Source organism: Colius striatus, chromosome 14 (genome assembly GCF_028858725.1).
Source record: "Colius striatus isolate bColStr4 chromosome 14, bColStr4.1.hap1, whole genome shotgun sequence".
NCBI lineage: Eukaryota > Metazoa > Chordata > Aves > Coliiformes > Coliidae > Colius > Colius striatus.
The window spans coordinates 17,837,122-17,856,216 of NC_084772.1; the positions used below are offsets into that span (position 1 = coordinate 17,837,122).

A 19,095-nucleotide genomic window follows, 5' to 3' on the forward strand; every position below is an offset into this window, starting at 1 on the left:
ATTTCAAAAGTTGTTCGTATCTGCAGCTCCTAGTTCTTCCATTTAAACAACGTTTCAAAAGGTTTGCAGTTATCTGTCTTGGCTGAACCTTAAACTACATGAGCAGTCGTGATGGAGCAGGGCAAAAGTGGTTTGTATTAATCTTTTTTGTTGCTTGCTCCAAGGAAATCATCTTAGTACTACTATAGATTAGTTCACTCACAGGACAGGTAATTAAAACTGCAGTATTAGGAACTGTGGCCATGCAAATAGACGAAAATGTGCTGAAGAGAACATATTAGAGCAAAGCAGAACATCATGGACAGAGAAAATGTCCCCATGGTTTATTTGCAGTAGGTTAAATGGCTCTGCTTTTTTGCCAAATGCTGTTTTATGTATACAAGTCAGTCTACATCTCAATATATACACACACTCTCTCTCATACATATGCCTATATACATAGCCATGCATATATAGAGTATGTTTATGTAATATATCTGCATATGTCTATGGATGTGGACTTCAGTGCCCTTCATCTCCTGCAGTCGCCTCGTTCAATCCTACTGTTTATTCATAGTACTAATTCCAGCAAAACCCATATGCTTTCTTTTTTAATCTGGCTTCTTATTTTGTTATCACCTGCTTCTGTCAGTGCCTCCCAAGCAGAAGCAAAGGCATGGTGTCCTGATGATTTCCTGAAGTGAAGAGAAGCCATCTAAGAGACAAAAAGTTAGGAAGAGAGGAGCAATGTATAACAAGTGTGTCAGAACAGTCTGTAGCACAAAATCCGTATCTTTATAAAAGATCAATCAGCCTTAAGAAGTGACATGAGAACATTTTGGGAACAATGGTGATTTAGTGTAAAAAATCGGATTTTAGTGTAACCTCATATGAAATTGCATAATATATAATTGTGCAAAGAACCTTTTTGTCCTTGGTGTTCAATAGAGCCCATGACTTGCTCTGCAATCACATGCTTTATATTGAAATAATACTTTTCCAGGAGGATTTTAAAATTAACAACATTGTACTCAGTTAAGTACCTTATCTAGAAACAAAATTGGAAATTCACAATCCCTGCCCCTTATTTTTCATGATTCCTACCATAGTTTCACAGAGTGGATTCAAGTCACATATGGGAGAATATGTTCTGGTGATTATATGTGAAAAGATGTTTAATTCAAAGATGTGCCACTCCGTTCACTCTGGAACAGCTCATCTATAAAGAAATACAGCACATGAATGTTCGGTGATGATACTTAGCTAATTAACAGAACAGCCCAGTTTAAACTGCATTTAAATGGAAAGAAAAGGATGACACCCTGATCTGAAATGCTTGTCAGTCCCAAATGGAGCCAAACTCAGAAGAGCAGGTAGGGATTTCTTTTTCTCTCCCTAGCTGCCAAATGGGGCGAGCAACTGTACGCAGTGCCTGAAATTGTCTCTGAAATGCTGAAAGTCATGTTTCAGAGCCATTTTACCCAACTCCCAGGTGTGCCTGGCTGCTTCAGATAGGTTCATCTGGAGCAAACAGCCCTTCAAATCAGTGAAAGAATTTTAATGAGAATGTGCAAGAATTATAGCGTATGTGCTAGAGATTAAAGATCAGCTATAATAAATTGTCAATCTATAAGCCACCAGGCACCAGCTCACATTGCACTTTGGCCTTGTCTTTATACGTAACAGGAAAGAGCTGTTCTGAGCCCAGACAGGAGGGGATCACTGCGGCTGCAGGAGAGGATCACTGCGGCTGGGACAGGACTGGGAAGTGTTTGTTGCATGAGAGATGGATGCCCTATTTAGTAGAAATAAAGAAGAACATCCAGAGCCCATAAAAGCTGAGGTGCAAGGTAAGTAAAAGAAAATCTGTTCTAATTCGTGTGGTTACTGTGGTGTTTTCAACTATGTAAACACTTGTTCACCCAAAACAACAGTGAAAGGGGAAACTGAGAGAGAAGCATAGTGAATTCTGTTTACAGGGCTGATCTCAGATAATATTTCAGCTCCAGCTGTGGGATTTTTCTCACTTTATGGTCATTTCTGTGTACTTTTCCAAAAAGTCTGTTTGAACAGGATTTCCTGAGGTTGGTGGTGAGAGATAAAGTCTCGGGTTTAATCTGGTGATATCCCCTCCCCCATGGCTCTGCTCAAACTTTCAGTTTCGTCTCCCGTAACCCTTCCCTATCCTCCCTCCCTCTGCTCACACTCTTCCTTGCCTCCTGGAGAGAGACAGTAAAACGGGGACTCTTCAGCAAGAGCATTTTGAAATAGCCAAGCCTCAGTAGTGGATGCCACAGTGTACCATTAAAAGAAGGGTTCAGAAATTAATACAGTAAAAACTGCAGAACGTCCTTCAGAGAGAGAGTTTAAAATGACTCTCGGGCTGAACACTTGATTAATCCCTTGTGGTTTTTTTACTTTACAAGAAGGGGGGATTTTTTTGCTACAGCTGTGGGAGAGGTTTGTTGCTGAGAAGCTCTGTTTAGTGAATAGATACTGCGCTTTCTGTAATATGTAGTAGCTCAAAAAATCACAGGCATCTAATACCAGTTCTAAGGTCACTTCCCAAGTAGGAGACTTTGAAAGACCACAATTAAAACTTGCATAACTTTGTTGCTGTTCTTCAGTTTGGTGGCTGAATTGGAATAGACTTTGTTTCAAATCAAAGTGCTTTGTTATAATTTGAGGTGGTTTTATGCCTTTCATATTTTTTTTCCTTGATAAAAACCCTTACTATTGAAACATTTGAAGTTGTTTCCAAACCATTTATCAGAGCTCATCTATATTATGGAGTGGTTTATTTGAAAAAGATTGCGTATTTCAGTAAATAAATCATTTCTTCATTGATAGTGATGATTCAGTATTTCCCAATTATGAAAACTAAAAAGAACTTTGACCTCTTTAAATAGTTTGCTAGCCTGGTAGTGTTTTGGCTCCTTGTTGTTCAATATGCACGCTCTAAATATGACTCATTACTCCTAATGTCAGCCATAATTTAACCCATGCTCTCCTAATCACTGCACAGTTGTGATTGTTGCTATCATTGTCACTAAACTTCCAAATAGTTGGTGATTTTACTGTGTCACTTTTGTGTCCTCCCATAGCACAGAAAAGTATCATCATTTCCACTTCAGATAAAAGTCCAGAGCAAAAAAGATTCAAGGTCCAGATTTTTAAAGCCATTTAAGCTCTTTAGAATGTTGATTGTATGATTCAGAGAAATTCTTAATCCCAACTGAGATAAATTTCATCTGAAATTCATCTGAAAACCTACATGACCCCTTGTGCCACACTTTTTATGCTGGAACTATGCCAGAAATTAAACTGAATTACACCAGAAGTTTCAGAAACTGCATCGAGTCCATGGTGCCTTAAACAGAAGGTCACTTTTTTTCCCTGTTTTTCTCTTCCACCAAGATAATTTTCTTACTCTGTCCTTGAATTTCTTAAGCATCACTATTCTGATACAGAGAAGTAATCTCTAAGCAAAATGTTTAGCCTTAACAGCTGCAAGATGTTCACTGAATAGCAGTTCTTTAACAATGGGCCTCAAAGCAGAAAATGGTTTTACTGGATCAAAATTCCCCAAGACCTCATCAGAAGCAGAGTATTATATTCAGCAGCAGAAGTATTTTCATTGTGAGGAAAAAGGGACTTGTTATAACAAGAGCACATGCCCAACTCAGTGTTAGCAAAAGGCTTGTTAGGGCATGACCAGCAGCTTATTCTCACTGCACAGATTTGCAGTCGTAAATGGTACTGATGGGAGGATGGGAGCACAAAACTCTACACTCACTGCACTGCAGGTGCCCATAGAACTGGAGAAATAGCAGACCCTACAGTCTTGTACTGCCAACTAACAGAAAACTGTAGAAAGGAAAGTAGCCAGAACAGAAACACTTGTATTTTAGGCATAGAAGAAGCCTAAACTTTTCCAGAAATTAATGTTCAGCTGTCAGACAAACAAAAATTATGTGTTGATTTTGAATATATACTTTGTAAGGTCATAATCCTGTTCTCTTTGAGGGATTTTTTCTGCTATCTTGTGATTTCCTCACTGTCTTCTCAACAGCTATTTTCTCTTTGAAGGTGTCCAAAGTCCCTTTAGGATCTCAGAAGATCTTAAAACAATGATTGCCTTTCTACAACTGTGTCATCTTTGACAAAAGTTAATATTCCCATGAGAAGACATTTCTAGCTGTCGTAAAGGCACCACAAATAAGAAATGTGTCAACATATTCAACACAAGCTCACAAACTAAATGATAAGCTGAATTAAAAGTTCTGAACAGCTTTTTATGCAGAGACAATGCTGAGTGAAGCAATTGTGTGGAAAAGTAATGTGTGATCTTAAATATTCCCTCAGGAGTCATACACACAAAAAAGCAAGGGAAGCCTTTAATTTAATATCTGATATGTTCAGCTCTTTGACCCTAATGACATTTTTAATTGTTGTTATTCTGTGTCCACTGGCAGGTAATGTATTTCTTGCAGGGATTCAATGAGGAACATTACATATTCAAATATTTATATCTTTTCAGTATAATATTCCTACCTTTTATCTGTGTTCAAAACACAAACATTCTGACTAGTGGCACAGAAGTACTCCAAAAGTGACACTACATTATGGTGTGTAATTTAATTAGTGAATTTTTTACTGGAATTCATTTAGCCTGAAGTTTAAATTGATGCACTGAAGGCCAATGCAAGTCATGTCACCTATAAAATAGACTTATTTTTCAGAGAAGCTTTAGCTTTTCCTGGCACGAGTAAAAGGGTTTAAATGAATCACTTTAAAATCTGAGTGCAGGAAAGAACGGTCCAACTTTTATTTAATTCCTGATATTTAGCAAATCACATTCCAGCAATCTAATCTTCTTCTAGCAATCTCATATAGCAATAATCATAAAGAATATTATTAGTGCCACATTTCTGAGCAGGTCATATTTTCTTTAACAAAAACTCCAACATAATTGTATGCTATTACAGATCTTGACTTACACCCCTAGTCTGCCTGCCTAGAAGCCTATGCCCTAAAGAAAACTGTCCTCTAGCATGCCCCTCACCTGAATGAATGGATACTGGTATCTCCTTTTTGTTTATAGGTCAGTTGCCCACTTGGCTGCAAGGGATACTTCTCAGAAATGGCCCTGGGATGCACACAGTAGGGGACACTCAGTATAACCACTGGTTTGATGGCTTGGCTCTGCTACATAGCTTTACATTTAAAAATGGTAAGTTGTTGCACATCCAATTAAAAAATATTCAAGGACCCAAATCTTGATGCCTTCCATTGCTAATTCTGTTTTGAGTTTGATTAGTGTTCAGATGTTGCAGGTTTCATCTGCAGAGTGGCACGTGTGGTGAGGCAGTAACGGCTTTGGGGAAGGTCTCTCCAAACACACCCTCACACCTCACTGCACAGCAGCAGCACCAGTAGCTCTGCAGGGCTGCCATCAGAGCGATGATGTTGTCTTTTTTTCTGGAATGCCATGTTCAATATTGTTGGCACTTCAGGGTGGCCTGCAACCAGCTCTGAGCAGCCTTTGCTGTCCACCCAGAGCAAGAAGACCTCGACTTGTTTCAAACTGGATCAACCAGAAGTATCGTAATATCCAGAGGGTTTTCTGTTGTGGATGAACAACCTAGTTTCTAGGAAGACTACCATTCCTCTTTTGGGATTTAGCTGCAGTTATAAGAGCTGCCAGGAGAGAAACTGGGCCACTGTGTCACTTCACATATCAAACCTCACTTATGCATACCTGACACCCCTGCAAGCAATCCAGCTACTGGCATCCTTATGGAGGGAAAACAGGCAGCACCTCTATCCAAAACACTTTGGTTTTCATATTCAGTTAAAGAATTTCTTATCAGTTCAGCTGTTTTACAGTGTGAGGCAGGATGTTTTACACATAGACTCTTGCTGCAAAAAGTATGTATCTGTAAAAGAACTGGAGTTTACTCCTGTCATCCTTCATTCCTAGCCTTTACTTTTTAGTTTCTGTGATTGGATGTATTTAATGCAACTGCAGGATCTCCTTGCCTGTCCAGTTCTACATCCCTAAGAAAATAACCTATAAAGAAATTACCAGTGTTTTTTAAATTATCAAAATATTTTACTTATCTAAAGCAAACAGAGCTCAGTTAGTTCAAGTATAGTGATCCTGACAGCCACCATTTAGATATTTGTAAATACTAATGAGATCCCCCCTCAGTCTCCTCTTCTCTAGACTAAACAGCCCCAGTTCCTGCAGCCTTTCCTCATAAGGGAGATGTTCCATACCCCTGATCATCTTGGTAGCCCTGTGCTGGACTCTCTCCAGCACTTCCTTGTCCCTCTTGAGCTGGGGAGCCCAAAACTGGACACAGGACTCCAGATGAGGCCTCATCAGGGCAGAGTAGAGGGAGAGCAGAACCTCCTTTGACCTACTGCCCACACTCTTCTTGATGCCCCCAGGATGCCACTGGCCTTCTTGGCCATGAGTGCACATTGCTGGCTCATGGTTAGTTTATTATCAACCAGCACTCCCAGGTCTCTCTCTGCAGAGCTGCTCTTCAGCAGGTCAGCCCCAGCCTGTCCTGGTGCATGGAGTTGTTCCTCCCCAGGTGCAGGACTCTGTACTTGTCCTTGTTGAACCTCCTGAGATTCCTCTCTGCCCAAGTCTCAAGCCAGTCAAGATCTCCAGTCTCAGCAGCCCCAAGAACAATCCTGAGTACATCAGAGAGCAGAAAAATGGAAATTTAGGGCCATTGTCTGTTTCTTTTCAAACTTTTCTTAGCTAAAGAACATCTGCTTGAGAAACTCTTTCTCTGACATTGCCAATGCTAATTTTCTCAAGAACTCATTATGAAACGTGACTGAGACCTGGTTTGGCCTTTGTCAGGTGAAGTGTACTACAGAAGTAAGTATCTCCGAAGTGATACCTACAACTGCAATGTTGAAGCAAACCGAATCGTGGTGTCTGAGTTTGGAACTATGGCTTATCCAGATCCATGCAAAAACATATTTGCCAAGTAAGCAATGTTTTTTTCCAATAAGATTGTTTTTTCTATCCTCTCATCAGCACAGATTATTTCTGTTTACCCTTGACACATATTTACAAATACAAATTTACAACTTCTAAATACTGAAAAGGCCACAAGAGATATCCAGCACTGTGCTCTCCAGGGGTTAGGCACATATTTGAAATTCACTTTATCACCAGTATTGGCTGTTTTATTCACTATTGCAAGTAGATATTGTTGTACTTTTGAAAAAAAGAATGAGTGTTTTCTTTTTCAAGTGTTTCACAGAAGTTTATTAAGACAATCCTCCATAAGTTGAGATGCAGCAAGGAAGGAAAAGGTGAGGAAATGGGGAAGGAATGAATGCAAAGTTTATTCAACAAAAAGACAAAAAGCATCAATCAACTTTTAAAAAATCAGAAAAACCTCTGGATTAAATTCACTTTTACAAAAAAAAAAAGAGAAAGTGATGAAAATTTTCTGTTGTTTCCTGAGTCCCATGCAGTGCTTTGGAAAACTGCACCCAGAGGCCTGAGCTGGTCTGTTGAAAGCCAGAACCACTTGGGATCACTGCAATAGCTGCTTTCACACTGTTAGAAAGGAAGATAGGCTGTATATGAGAGGCAAGATGGAAGCCATTATGTTATCATCTGCCCTGTAAAATTGGCTGTGGGTATTTTCTGACAAATGCAAATAGCTTACTCATCTCTTCTTCCTGTCTGAACTACCTCTAATGACCTGGAATTAGATACATGATAAGACCACGTGCATGTAAAGTTATTGCAAAATAGTTGGTATTTTGTAAGCTGTTACCCTGAGACAAGATGCTTTTCTCCCCTCATCCAGCATGTGGCTTTGATGTTTGAAAGGGAGATAAGCAAATTTGTGTTGGCTTCAAGTGACTATGACAAACCTCTACACTAATGGGGAAAACTGTAAAGCCCACATGTGAAGTTAGAACTTCTCTAAAATCAGAATTGTGATATGGCATGACACCAGGTACAAAAAATTCCATCAGGGAGGATATGAATCTTTTATGAAACCATAGCCTGAAAAACCTACCAGCCTTTAGATAGAAACTGTTAGGCCAAATTCTCACAGGGTATACACAGGAGAGTGTGTAATTGGCCCACCCTGATAAACCAGTGACAGCAGGACTGGACCTGGATGCCAATTCATGTATGGAAAGCCAGTTGCCTGTGTGGCCTTAACCCTTGCCTGGACCAAGGATGTTGAAGAAGTCCATCTCCTCCACACCGCCTGCACTGCTGGGGGGCTTCTGTTTGGCAGGGGGAAAAAGCCAGCACGGCTTCTGCAGCTCTAATGAACTGATATGAAATTTCCTTTGGTACAGGGCATTCACTTATTTGTCTCACACCATTCCTGAGTTCACAGACAACTGCCTGATCAACATTATGAAAACTGGGGATGATTTTTATGCTACCAGTGAGACCAACTTCATCAGGAAAATTAATCCACAGACTCTGGAGACATTAGAGAAGGTATAGATTGTCATTCTGTCTCCTCATTTGCTAAGGAATGAAGTTTCAGGCTGACTCATAAAGATCCTTTAACATGTGCAAGACACAAAACTGGAAAGATACTTTTCTTCTTCCTCCTTACTTTTGAAATCAAGGTAGAGTGAATTAGAGAAGGTATCTGCTCTTTTAAGAACTCAGGGAGTTCAAAATTAAATCCCAGGCAGTGTGGGACAAACTGAGCTTTGAGCAATTTTACTTGTACGTAATCTAGCAAGACTGCAGGAATAATACCACATATCATGCTTAAGAAATGATTGGTTTGGATTCTTTTCATTATTATGCATTGGTAGTTATCAAACGATTTACGTAATTAACAATTTAGTAGGTCAGTTATATGAGTACTTTTCTACCTTATGCAAGGTATTACTTAAGTATTGAAATCTTGACATATTGAAATACCCAATGAGATTTTTTTCTAGCATGCAGTACAGTTTGAGTGCAATTTCCAAGCTTTAAATCCAAGAGAGATTTTTTGCTATAGAAGATTGCTAGACTCAGAGCCCTGTTAAATAAACTGCTTTCAGGATCAAATGGCTATTTGCAGAGTAACTTCTTTAGCTAATCCACCCAGTGTTACATGCCTATGAGAGAGGTGAATGTAATTCAGGTTCTGTAACTTGTTTTAGCCTTGAATTAGGAAATAATTTAAGTACCTACAGATTGGCTTAACTAATTTGTCTTAACTGTTTAAACATCAAGGTTTTTTGAAATGGAGTTGCCAGTAAAAGGCTGCCTGTGCTAAAAAGCTGGTGGATCTGTGGTGTTAGCTGAGGTCAGTTTTAATTCCCTTACCCATCTCTAAAATCTCCTATTGTATCATTTTCCAGGTTGACTACACCAAATATGTAGCTGTAAATTTGGCAACTTCTCACCCGCACTATGACAGTGCTGGAAATACTCTCAACATGGGTACTTCAATAGTTGATAAAGGGAAGACAAAATACATTCTATTTAAGATTCCTTCCTCTGTGCCAGGTAAGATATGTCTTCTTTCAGTATTTTCTAGGAACTTGTTAGCAATTTCCTTCCTTCTGAGGTTAAGGGATGGTGATACAGATTTTCTAGAAACAGAAGGCATTTGTTTTTCAATTGTAACTTATTATGAACAATATGAACTGCTTTGCCTGACTGCCCATGTGCCATTCATCCTGAATACTGGGTAAACAGTGTATTTCAGTATGAAGGACCTTGATTTTAGAAGAGTTTGCTTATCAAACTATTAAAATTCCACTTTGAATATTAATAGAATGAACTAACTCTTTTAGACGAACTTAAATTCTCTGTATGGTGATGTATAGAAGTGCATATAATTGGAAGTGGTATATTCATAAATGAAAATGCTCACACTGTGATGATTATAGGGAAGCATAATACCAAATAATACCTGATCTACAGTTAATTCCTCTCTAACCATGCCTTGCTGAAATACTGTCCTTTGTTCACAGAGCAAATCACTTGCTTTTTTTCCTTCATGACAACATTCTTACTTGTGGTGTTGTTTAAAATCAGTTGCTAATGATGTCTGTCCTCTTGGTTGAACAATCAAGAGGCCTTACACAGCTGAAAGATAAGTCTGAAATTTCTAGCTGGGGCTCAAACAAAATTAATATAGATCAGGCAGGAACATCTTTGAAGCTGAAAAAACATGGGGGCATTTGAACCCCCTTGTAAAGCTGTCTATTTAATTGAACAACTTCCGAAGACAGTAACCAGTGAAATCAAATATTGAGACAAGAGGGCTCTGTCTAAATGGATTCAGCATTGTGATCTTACTGCATTGCTTCACTCAGATGCAAAGTTCTATATTAAAGAGAATCCTAATCTTTCCTACTTCATGTGTAGGACAAATCCAAGCACTAGGCTGGATTGGAATTTATTATATCTTTTTTTTCCCCTAATCATTTGTATTCAGAAACAGAAAAGAAGAAATCTTGTTTTAAACATATGGAAGTGATGTGCTCCATCCCATCTCGCTCTCTGCTGCACCCAAGCTACTACCATAGCTTTGGAATCTCAGAAAATTACATTATCTTCGTAGAGCAGCCATTCAAACTGGATATTGTCAAACTGGCAACTGCTTACATCCGAGGTGTCAACTGGGCTTCCTGCCTTTCCTATCATAAGGATGAGAAGGTATTTTTCCTAATGCTGTGCAATAGAGCCAGCCAGGCCAGTGACCTCCTTCACGCTGTTCTGTTTTTCATCTGGTTCATCCATTTCAGTGATCACTCATTTGTTTTGGAAGTTGTATTTTATTTTTTTAATATTATCTGCCACCTCCAGCAATTTCACAAATAAATATCTGATGTTGAAGTGCCTGAGAAAGAGGATAGTTGGTTATTGTTAGAAATACTGTGTGCTAGCAGAGATATTCAGAATTGTGCTAGCATCCCAGACACATACAGTTGTTCCTGGTCCAACCAAAACACTGTATATTGGGGATGAGATATGCTCTAAATCCATAGCATTTGGTAGGAGAGTCCGAGTGGTGGAAAAGCCTGCATCCAACAAAAGGAGTCTTTCACTGAGGAAAATCCTTGTTTTCTGAGGACCTTATTTTCCCATGCTCTGCCATCAGTAAGTGGGACATGCTGGAGTAGAGGACATCAGCATAGAGCACTACAGAGACTCTGGACTAAAGCAGATTTATTTAACCTAAAAATAGAGCAGAGCATTTTCCAAGTTTTACCAGATTCAGTCCTCAGCCCACCCTAAATTGTAATTTACACCAGTAAAATCAGATTAAAGCACTTCCACACTCATTTTACTCCTTAAGTTGGGACCTCTTGTCTTCTCGTAGCAAATCCTGAGTTCTTAACATGCTTCAGACACACGTTCAGCAAATCCTAAATTCTTAACATGCATTCAGACAATACGTTAGAATGTTGATGGCTACCATGAAAAAATACTATTTGCTGGTCATTAACTCTTTAACTAATGTTTCCTGTCTTTCAGACTTGGCTTCACTTTGTAGACAAGAGGACTAAAAAAGAAGTATCCACCAAGTTTTATACTGATGCCATGGTGCTGTTTCACCACATAAACGCTTATGAAGAAGATGGCCACATTATTTTTGATATTATAACCTATGCAGACAATAGCCTGTATGAAATGTTCTATTTAAAAAACATGGGTAAATACTTTGAAGAGAACAACAGGCTGACCTCCACACCAACCAGCAAACGCTTTGTTATTCCTCTGCAGTATGACAAGGTAGAAGGAAAATGACTTTTTTAATCTGTTCTTTGATCAGTAATTTAAAATACCTCAGTGTGAATAATGGCTGAATTATTAGTTGCCATCCCTTATGTGCAGACATAGACACTAACGTGCAGGAGTTTTGTTTTCTGTATGTATTGTGAGAAATGGCAATGGCTGGGCACACAGTGGATCCACACATCGATCCAGGTTCTGATACCATCTATTGTAGACAACAGGGCTGTCAAGCATTTGGAATATCCTCACTAGTATGATTATTTGTAAAGTGCTCTCAAATACAAACAGATATATCACCATGGCTGTTGACTGGAAGAGCATGCAAGAGGTTTTGAACAATGTTTCTTCTGCTTTACTGGAAGCCTTTCAATTAAAAGGAAAAGATTTAAGTGTAAGATTTACCAGGAAGAGGAAAGATTTTATCTTTCAGTTTAATTTAAGGCATCATTTTACATCATTGTTTGCAGGGAAGATTTTATATTGCCCAGCGATTTGGGCGAGTTTCTGCCCAAAACATTTGGAATGGATAACACTTTTTCTTCTACATCTTAAAATCTTGCTGCTTTGTTCATGTCTCAAAACCAGTTATGCAGGAATGACAAAGGATATGTTGGATCACACCAGCTATCCAAACAACCCTGCAGTCTTCAGAATTCAGCAATGGCTGAATATTTGAATTAAAAACAAGAGTCCATTACACCTATTTTTACACTTGATTTATAGCAGGTGCAAAAACCACTAACCTTGGTGACTTCTAGTGGGAAGTTGATACCTGATTCCTTGAAACTTATGTTCATTAAATAAATTCACAAGCTATATAATCCATTTATTGTGCTTCTGCAGCATAGCCATGTCTATCTAAACCTTTCTGAAGGCTCAGTTCAGAATGTTCATGATATATTAAAATCCTCTGAGTATAACAAGATATATAATGGAAAGGTCAGAATCTAGTGTTACAAGGTAAATGCTCTAAGAAGGAGTTTCTTGAAACTGGATTATTTGTTTAATCTCAAAATTGTCCATATTAATATCAAGCCTGATGTAAGATCTAAATTACAAGCCCATTCTTAGGGACATGTTACTTTTTCAGCATATGTCTCTTTCAGGATGCCGAAGTGGGTTCTAATTTAGTCACACTTCCATCTACTGCAACTGCTGTGAAAGAGAAAGATGGCAGCATCTATTGCCAACCTGAAATACTGTGTGAAGGTGAGACACACACATCAGTGCATTCTAATACAGCCCAATTGCTGTTCATAAATGTAAGGTCTTTGTAAAGCTAAGAGAAACAAAACTTTTAATTAACACATTTAGCGTACATATTGACAATGTCTTTCTCTTCTGTAATTACCTCCTTGTGGTCTACCCAGTAATATATGACCCTGAACCTCTCAGATATATATTTATCAAGAGTAAAATCCTTTAAATGTCTGAACTTACATCAGTTTTATATTAATGTAGGATCCTAAGATTGATCTTATGACTATTAACACGGCTTGAAAATCTACCTGTTACAAGAATAACTTGAGTTATATAGGTCTGTTATAAATAGCAACTCCAGTTATTGCAGTATTTTATAAAGATTGCCTTTGGAAGTGGGTTTTTAAGCTTTTTTCAGGGTATAATAACAAGAATATCTAGAGAGTATATATCTACCTAAAGTCAAAGTAATTTCTTAAAATGGTAGCCTCCAATTAGATCTCAGATAGTCACATCTCATGTATTTATGAAGAAAGAAAAACAACCAACCAACCAAAACCTTTCATAAGTTCCAGTATAATTATTCCCTAAGAATGCAAAAATGTCATTTAGGAACTGAAAACCTTGGTTTAATTATCATAGAATCATAGAATGGTAGGGGTTGGAAGGGACCTTTACAGATCATCTAGTCCAACCCCTCTGCAGAAGCAGCATCACTCTTCAGCTTTTTAGAAATTCAGCCGTACAAAATCTATGCATCACCTGTTTTAAATAGTGTCAAGGTTTTTCACAGGGCAAAACTTCCTGAAGACTAGCATATGTAAATGTACACTTCAGTGATTTTTTTCTTCTCTGGTTCCTAAGTCTTTAACTGTATTTTACCCAGGGATAGAACTGCCTCGGATCAACTATGCCTATAATGGCAAAAAATACAATTACGTCTTTGCGACAGAAGTCCAGTGGAACCCAGTTCCTGCAAAGGTATCATTAATAGCTACAAATTCACAAACTGTATTTGTAGAAGAGAAATACAATTTAAACAGTTATAATTACACCATGCTTTACTAGTTTGGCCCAATATATAGCCTAATATGCATTTGTACATGCAAATTCAAAAGTATATGGTTGTGAGGCCAGAAAACATGCTCATAAACTGCAGCACTTGTAAGCAGGGAGATGAAAAGTTGGATACATAGTTTAGCCTCATTGGGCTAAACTATGGAAATGATACATTGTCATTTTACTAGTTGAAAATATGGAACATTATTATCATCTGTTAAAAACACATATTTTCCACAGGCATCAGAATAGAGACTTTCTTACAGATATGACTTGAGTTTTGATCCTTGAGTATTCAATAGTGTGTATGTTTCTGTCAAAACTTTTCCCATCAGTGGGTAGGAATGGAATGCCTAAATTCTTATAAGGGTAAGCTTATGTACCATTTCCTTCATAAAGTATTAGACAACTTAGGCTTCTTTATCCAGCTTTGTATTTCCAGCTTTTTATTTCTACTGTGTGCAATAGTTACTGGGGCCCTCACTCTTCTGATAAATTTGGCTGAATTTCTGTCATGTGCCCAGAGATATACAGAAGAGAGTCAGTGAAAGAAGTGCTAGGCAGATGTCTAGCATTTATAACATTTTTTAACCTAACTAAAAAAATCCCAGTTATTGCAGCAGGATCTAATCAATTAAAAACATTTTAAAAGATTTTTATTTAAAATATTCTCTTTTTTTGCAAATAAATATTCTCTTCTGCTAGCTAGTTCTGTGTTAGAGGGTAGCAAATGCTTCCCTTGGGTATGCATCGTGCCAGCTTTTCAGAAGACAGGCAGAGTACAAACAGATTAAGATGAGAAGTATTAATAGTTGAAGGTAAGGGTATTGCACAGACAAACTCTCTCTTTTTAATTCTGGTTCTGTGACTATAAGGCAGCTCAAATTGAGATCACTGTTGGTTCCTGTAGGTAATTACCAGAAGTGATTGCAAAATAAAGCTGGATTTCTGTATGATGCAACAAAATTTATTGAAGCACATCTTGACAGCAGCTGTAACAAATCTGCAAGTTTGTGATTTCCAGTGTAGATAATCCCTGCTTGACAGTAATACAACAAAAAACGCTGTTAGATTATTATTTTTGCACATCAGTTGCTCTTTAATGCAACAGCAACCGTGTGTAATCCTTAGGTAAAGTCTGTCAGTGAAACTGACTCTTTGATAGAAGGGAGAGTTCTGCCAAGTTAACTCAAACAGCTTAATGTTTGCGTAAACCTGTTTTTCGACTAAAGGTCAAAAGGGAAAATAATATAACTGCATCTATGTGGGTAGAGAAAAGGCCTTAATAGCATCAAACTGAAAATGCCCATTGGCAATTGATTTGGTCAGGCACTTGACCCATTAATGAGATGAAAATCTGTACTCTGCTCCTTCAGCTTCACACAGCATGTGTGTGGAATTTTTGCCCCGGTTGTTTAATCTTTACATATCACTGTTAATAGCCCTTGTTCTGGCATATATACCCTAGTGAACAATAGAAGGCCTTGAGAAATACCAAGACCACAATAAAGGAAAATAATTGGCAGGATTAGAAAACAGGAGGTTTAAATCCTGTTTCCTGCGTTACTGCAGAACCACAGTGATTTGGCACAAGTCACTGACATGTTGTCGGCCTTGGACTCTTCCTCTGAGTAGTGAGGGCATTATTTATAGTGGAGGTTCTGTCATGATCTGTTAGTATTTGTGAAATGCTCATAAGTGAAAGGTGCAACTGTAATCTAATGGAATTAAATTAAAATAACATTATTTGTTTATGCAGCCATGAAATGTGACTCCAAAGTTTAACATGTTCCAGGTGTTTCCTTCTTGTGATGACACATGCCATATTCCTCCTTCACTCTTGGCATTGGTTCCACATGCCAGCAGTCTGTTCATGTTGTACCTTTGGAGTAAACTGCTGCCTGGGTCACTGATATTTTTCTTTTCTGTTCACAACAATTTAGATTGTAAAATTTAATATCCAGACAAAGGAAATGCTCCAATGGGCAGAGGACAGCTGCTGGCCATCCGAGCCCATTTTTGTTCCCAGCCCTGATGCAACAGAAGAGGATGATGGTAAAATAATGACATCACTTTTAAAGATGGGGTTACATGACTTTTGCATTAAGTCTTCCAAGTTTCATTGTTCTTAGTCAAAAATCTGGGTTGATGCTTCCACTGTGAGATTAAATTTAGCACCAGTTGTTTTACTGATGCAGACAAAAACCCGAAGCAATGACAGATCAAAATCAGCCTGTGTAATGTCCCACGGTAGCCATAAACAATAAAACCAATGCTTAGGCCTTTCCAGAGAGCCACTCTGTGCTGGATTTGTCAGTAGATTAGAGCAGCTGAGGATAAGAACAAGAAGTGGCACTGCAAGAATCCATGTAATCTTGATCCATGTAATTTCAGCGACTCCTTGCAAAGGCAAATGGTAGACACAAGGATGAGTCCCAGAACTGCCAGGCACAGGATTCATTGTTGGTTTGCTTTTTTCCTTCCCAATGAACTGTAGGCAGACCAGAAAAAAAGCACAGAAGAGAAGCATTCATTAGTTATTTAGCACTCTCAGTAGACTTCTTGATCTAGTAAGCATGTTCAGTTTGTGTCCTAAAAATCTTAGGAAACAATAATTATTTCCCGACAGTGTTACCTTTTCTGCTTGGTGTAACTAGTATATGCTTCTAATTCTTCATTTATATGTCACAGGCGTTGTCCTGACCTGTGTTGTGACATCTGATACAAAGAAAGCACCCTTTCTACTTGTCTTGGATGCTAAAACATTTCAAGAATTGGGCCGAGCCACCGTAGATGTAGAAATGCATCTGGACCTGCACGGAATGTTTATACCAGAGAAAGACCTGAAGGCTGAGACTGAGTAACATGATATTTCTCCTGTTGCACAGTGAGACAACCTTCTGAATGTGACAAGAAATTACTAAATATAACCTCATCAATGACTACCTAGAATCTCTTCTAAGAGCAATGACTTTTATTACAAATAGCTATATACACAGCTGTACACAACTGTTCCAAAAGATGGATGATCAGTATTAAGTGTTAATGTTGGATACAACTTGTGTGGCAGGGAATAGAAGACAAACGTAACAAGAAATGTTTTAGAGGAGAACATTGCTTTCAGAGCAAATGAATTATGTGTGGGATGATGCATGATGTGAGTCACTTATATCTGCAGATCATATAACTTTCATGGACTGTTTGAAGACTTGCAGCTCACCACATAAGTTGTTTCCCACCAGAAAACCTCACGTTAAACTATCTGCTACGATACTGATAATTCATGGTAATGCATTCTCTTGGTGCTAGATTTTTTTAAACCCCACTATAACCAAAGTGTTACATTGAGGTGCTAAACTTTCTAATTTAGAACCTAAAAAAACTGCTTTGCTAATAATTTCATAGTGTATTTTTCCCTTTTATGTTGACAAAAGCAAGTAAGTTGAAATAGAATGTATGTAGTATTTTATGTAGAATTCAATTATACTTTAGTGCTATTTAGTCTTAAGCATTTTGTACTTAACATCAGTTTTCCCTGAGGAGAATATTTGATAAGACATTTCATGTAATAGATGATCACATTGTGTAAAAAGATAACCAGAAATGTAGTTATTTGCTACTAGTGCAAGTTAGTTAATTACGGTGTGCATATGAATGAGAGTATATTTCCAGCAGAACTCAGATACACGTTCAACAAACTGTTCAGATAAAAGAGTGAAGCACCTAATTTAGACCTTATCTGAACTCCCCTGTAGCTGAAACTACAAGCTATTATTGCTATAGCTTGTCTATAGGTATTTATTGTCTGCTTAGGAGCATCCATGTTCTGACATGGGTTTCCCATTGCCTGTAACAGATGCTTCCCAATAAAAGCATACAATTCTCATTCATAGTCACAATTAAAAAGCATATTTCCATATAGAGTTCAAATGCCAAATATACTGTGAGTGGTGGTTGTTATAGGAATGGCATTTCCTAATCCCCAGAGTGTACTTCTGATTTAGGGTATTGTTTTTTCTTTAAACGAGAGCTTTTTTACCTTGAATTGTATTTTCCTGTTGTAGTTACCTTTACTGTTGGAGGCATCTTTACTGATGGAGAAAACTAAGTGTACATCCATCCAGTTCAGGTGTTCAGCTGGTCTGTACATATCACCACACTACTCAGGTATCTCACTCTTTTATATACTCACTCTCAGAGTGTCCCTGCTGCTTGCTGTGTTTTACAGGTAGGAAACTGAAAGAAGCCATTGTCATTGACTGTCTCCTCACCACATGAGTATCAGGGCTTTGATGACTTGTTCATGGTTACATAAGATGTTTATGGCAGAGCAGGAATTGAACCAACATCATCCACAGTTCTTGTTTACACTGTAACAGCTGCACCTCCCTTCCTCTGCTTAAGCCTTTACATTTTGCAAGTATAAAGAATATACAGGCTATTTTTAATGTTGGAAATGTCACTGGTGAGATGTAGAGTGAAAATACGCATTTTGAGCCATTCCAATGTTTATATATTCCATTAAAAGGAAACAAACACTTCAGTGAGGTGTGTCTGCAGAAATGGTCATCTTCACTGTTTTCAAGACATATTACCACTGCATTTAAGAGAACTATGTCTTCTAAAGAAGAAATTCAATTCCATTTTTTGTAAGTACTGTGGAACCAGTGCTAGAAGACTGACTTCTGATGCTGGCACGGGACTGCAGCTGTGGGGATGTTTCTTTTAAACTGAAAAAAGTTTGGGTTTAACAAGTCTCTTCAAATATTTCTGGAATTACAAGATGGTAACGAATCAAAGGTGTAACCATTATTCTAGATCTCCCTTTCAGAGCTTGTCTCCAGAATTTCTTCTGTAGAATTCATAGTATTATGTTTCTGGATGATCATGAGTTGGGATACAGGGGTTACTTGACTTCTGAGCAGCTAATTCTTCTTGGCAGAGATGACATGATGGGGGAATATTCATCATAATCCAGATGTGTTATCTGCAGTGCAAGAAAGCAAATGTGTTATTTACATTCATGTATCCTGCAGAAAATAAATGACAGGAGCATGTCTTTGGTATGATTTTTTAAACAAAGAATGCTGTATTCC

General features: G+C 38.1%; 1 protein-coding gene across 1 annotated transcript; it reads left to right on the forward strand.

Moving 5' to 3' along the window:
- Positions 1-1,675: 1,675 nt before the first annotated feature.
- On the forward strand, positions 1,676-19,007 carry BCO1 (beta-carotene oxygenase 1). Its single transcript, XM_010196803.2, has 11 exons — positions 1,676-1,829; positions 5,084-5,212; positions 6,863-6,992; positions 8,338-8,485; positions 9,352-9,499; positions 10,437-10,657; positions 11,480-11,737; positions 12,847-12,949; positions 13,827-13,921; positions 15,943-16,054; positions 16,691-19,007. Exons 1-11 carry the CDS (start codon positions 1,766-1,768, stop codon positions 16,861-16,863), a joined length of 1,581 nt encoding a protein of 526 aa, XP_010195105.2. The 5' UTR covers positions 1,676-1,765; the 3' UTR covers positions 16,864-19,007.
- Positions 19,008-19,095: the final 88 nt, after the last annotated feature.

Coding starts and splice junctions, on each gene's coding strand:
- BCO1 (XM_010196803.2), top strand. CDS start 1,766: ATGGATGCCCTATTTAGTAGAAATAAAGAAGAACATCCAGAGCCCATA. Junction 6,993..8,337: donor TGCAAAAACATATTTGCCAA/GTAAGCAATGTT, acceptor CCTTTGGTACAG/GGCATTCACTTATTTGTCTC. Junction 8,486..9,351: donor CTCTGGAGACATTAGAGAAG/GTATAGATTGTC, acceptor ATCATTTTCCAG/GTTGACTACACCAAATATGT.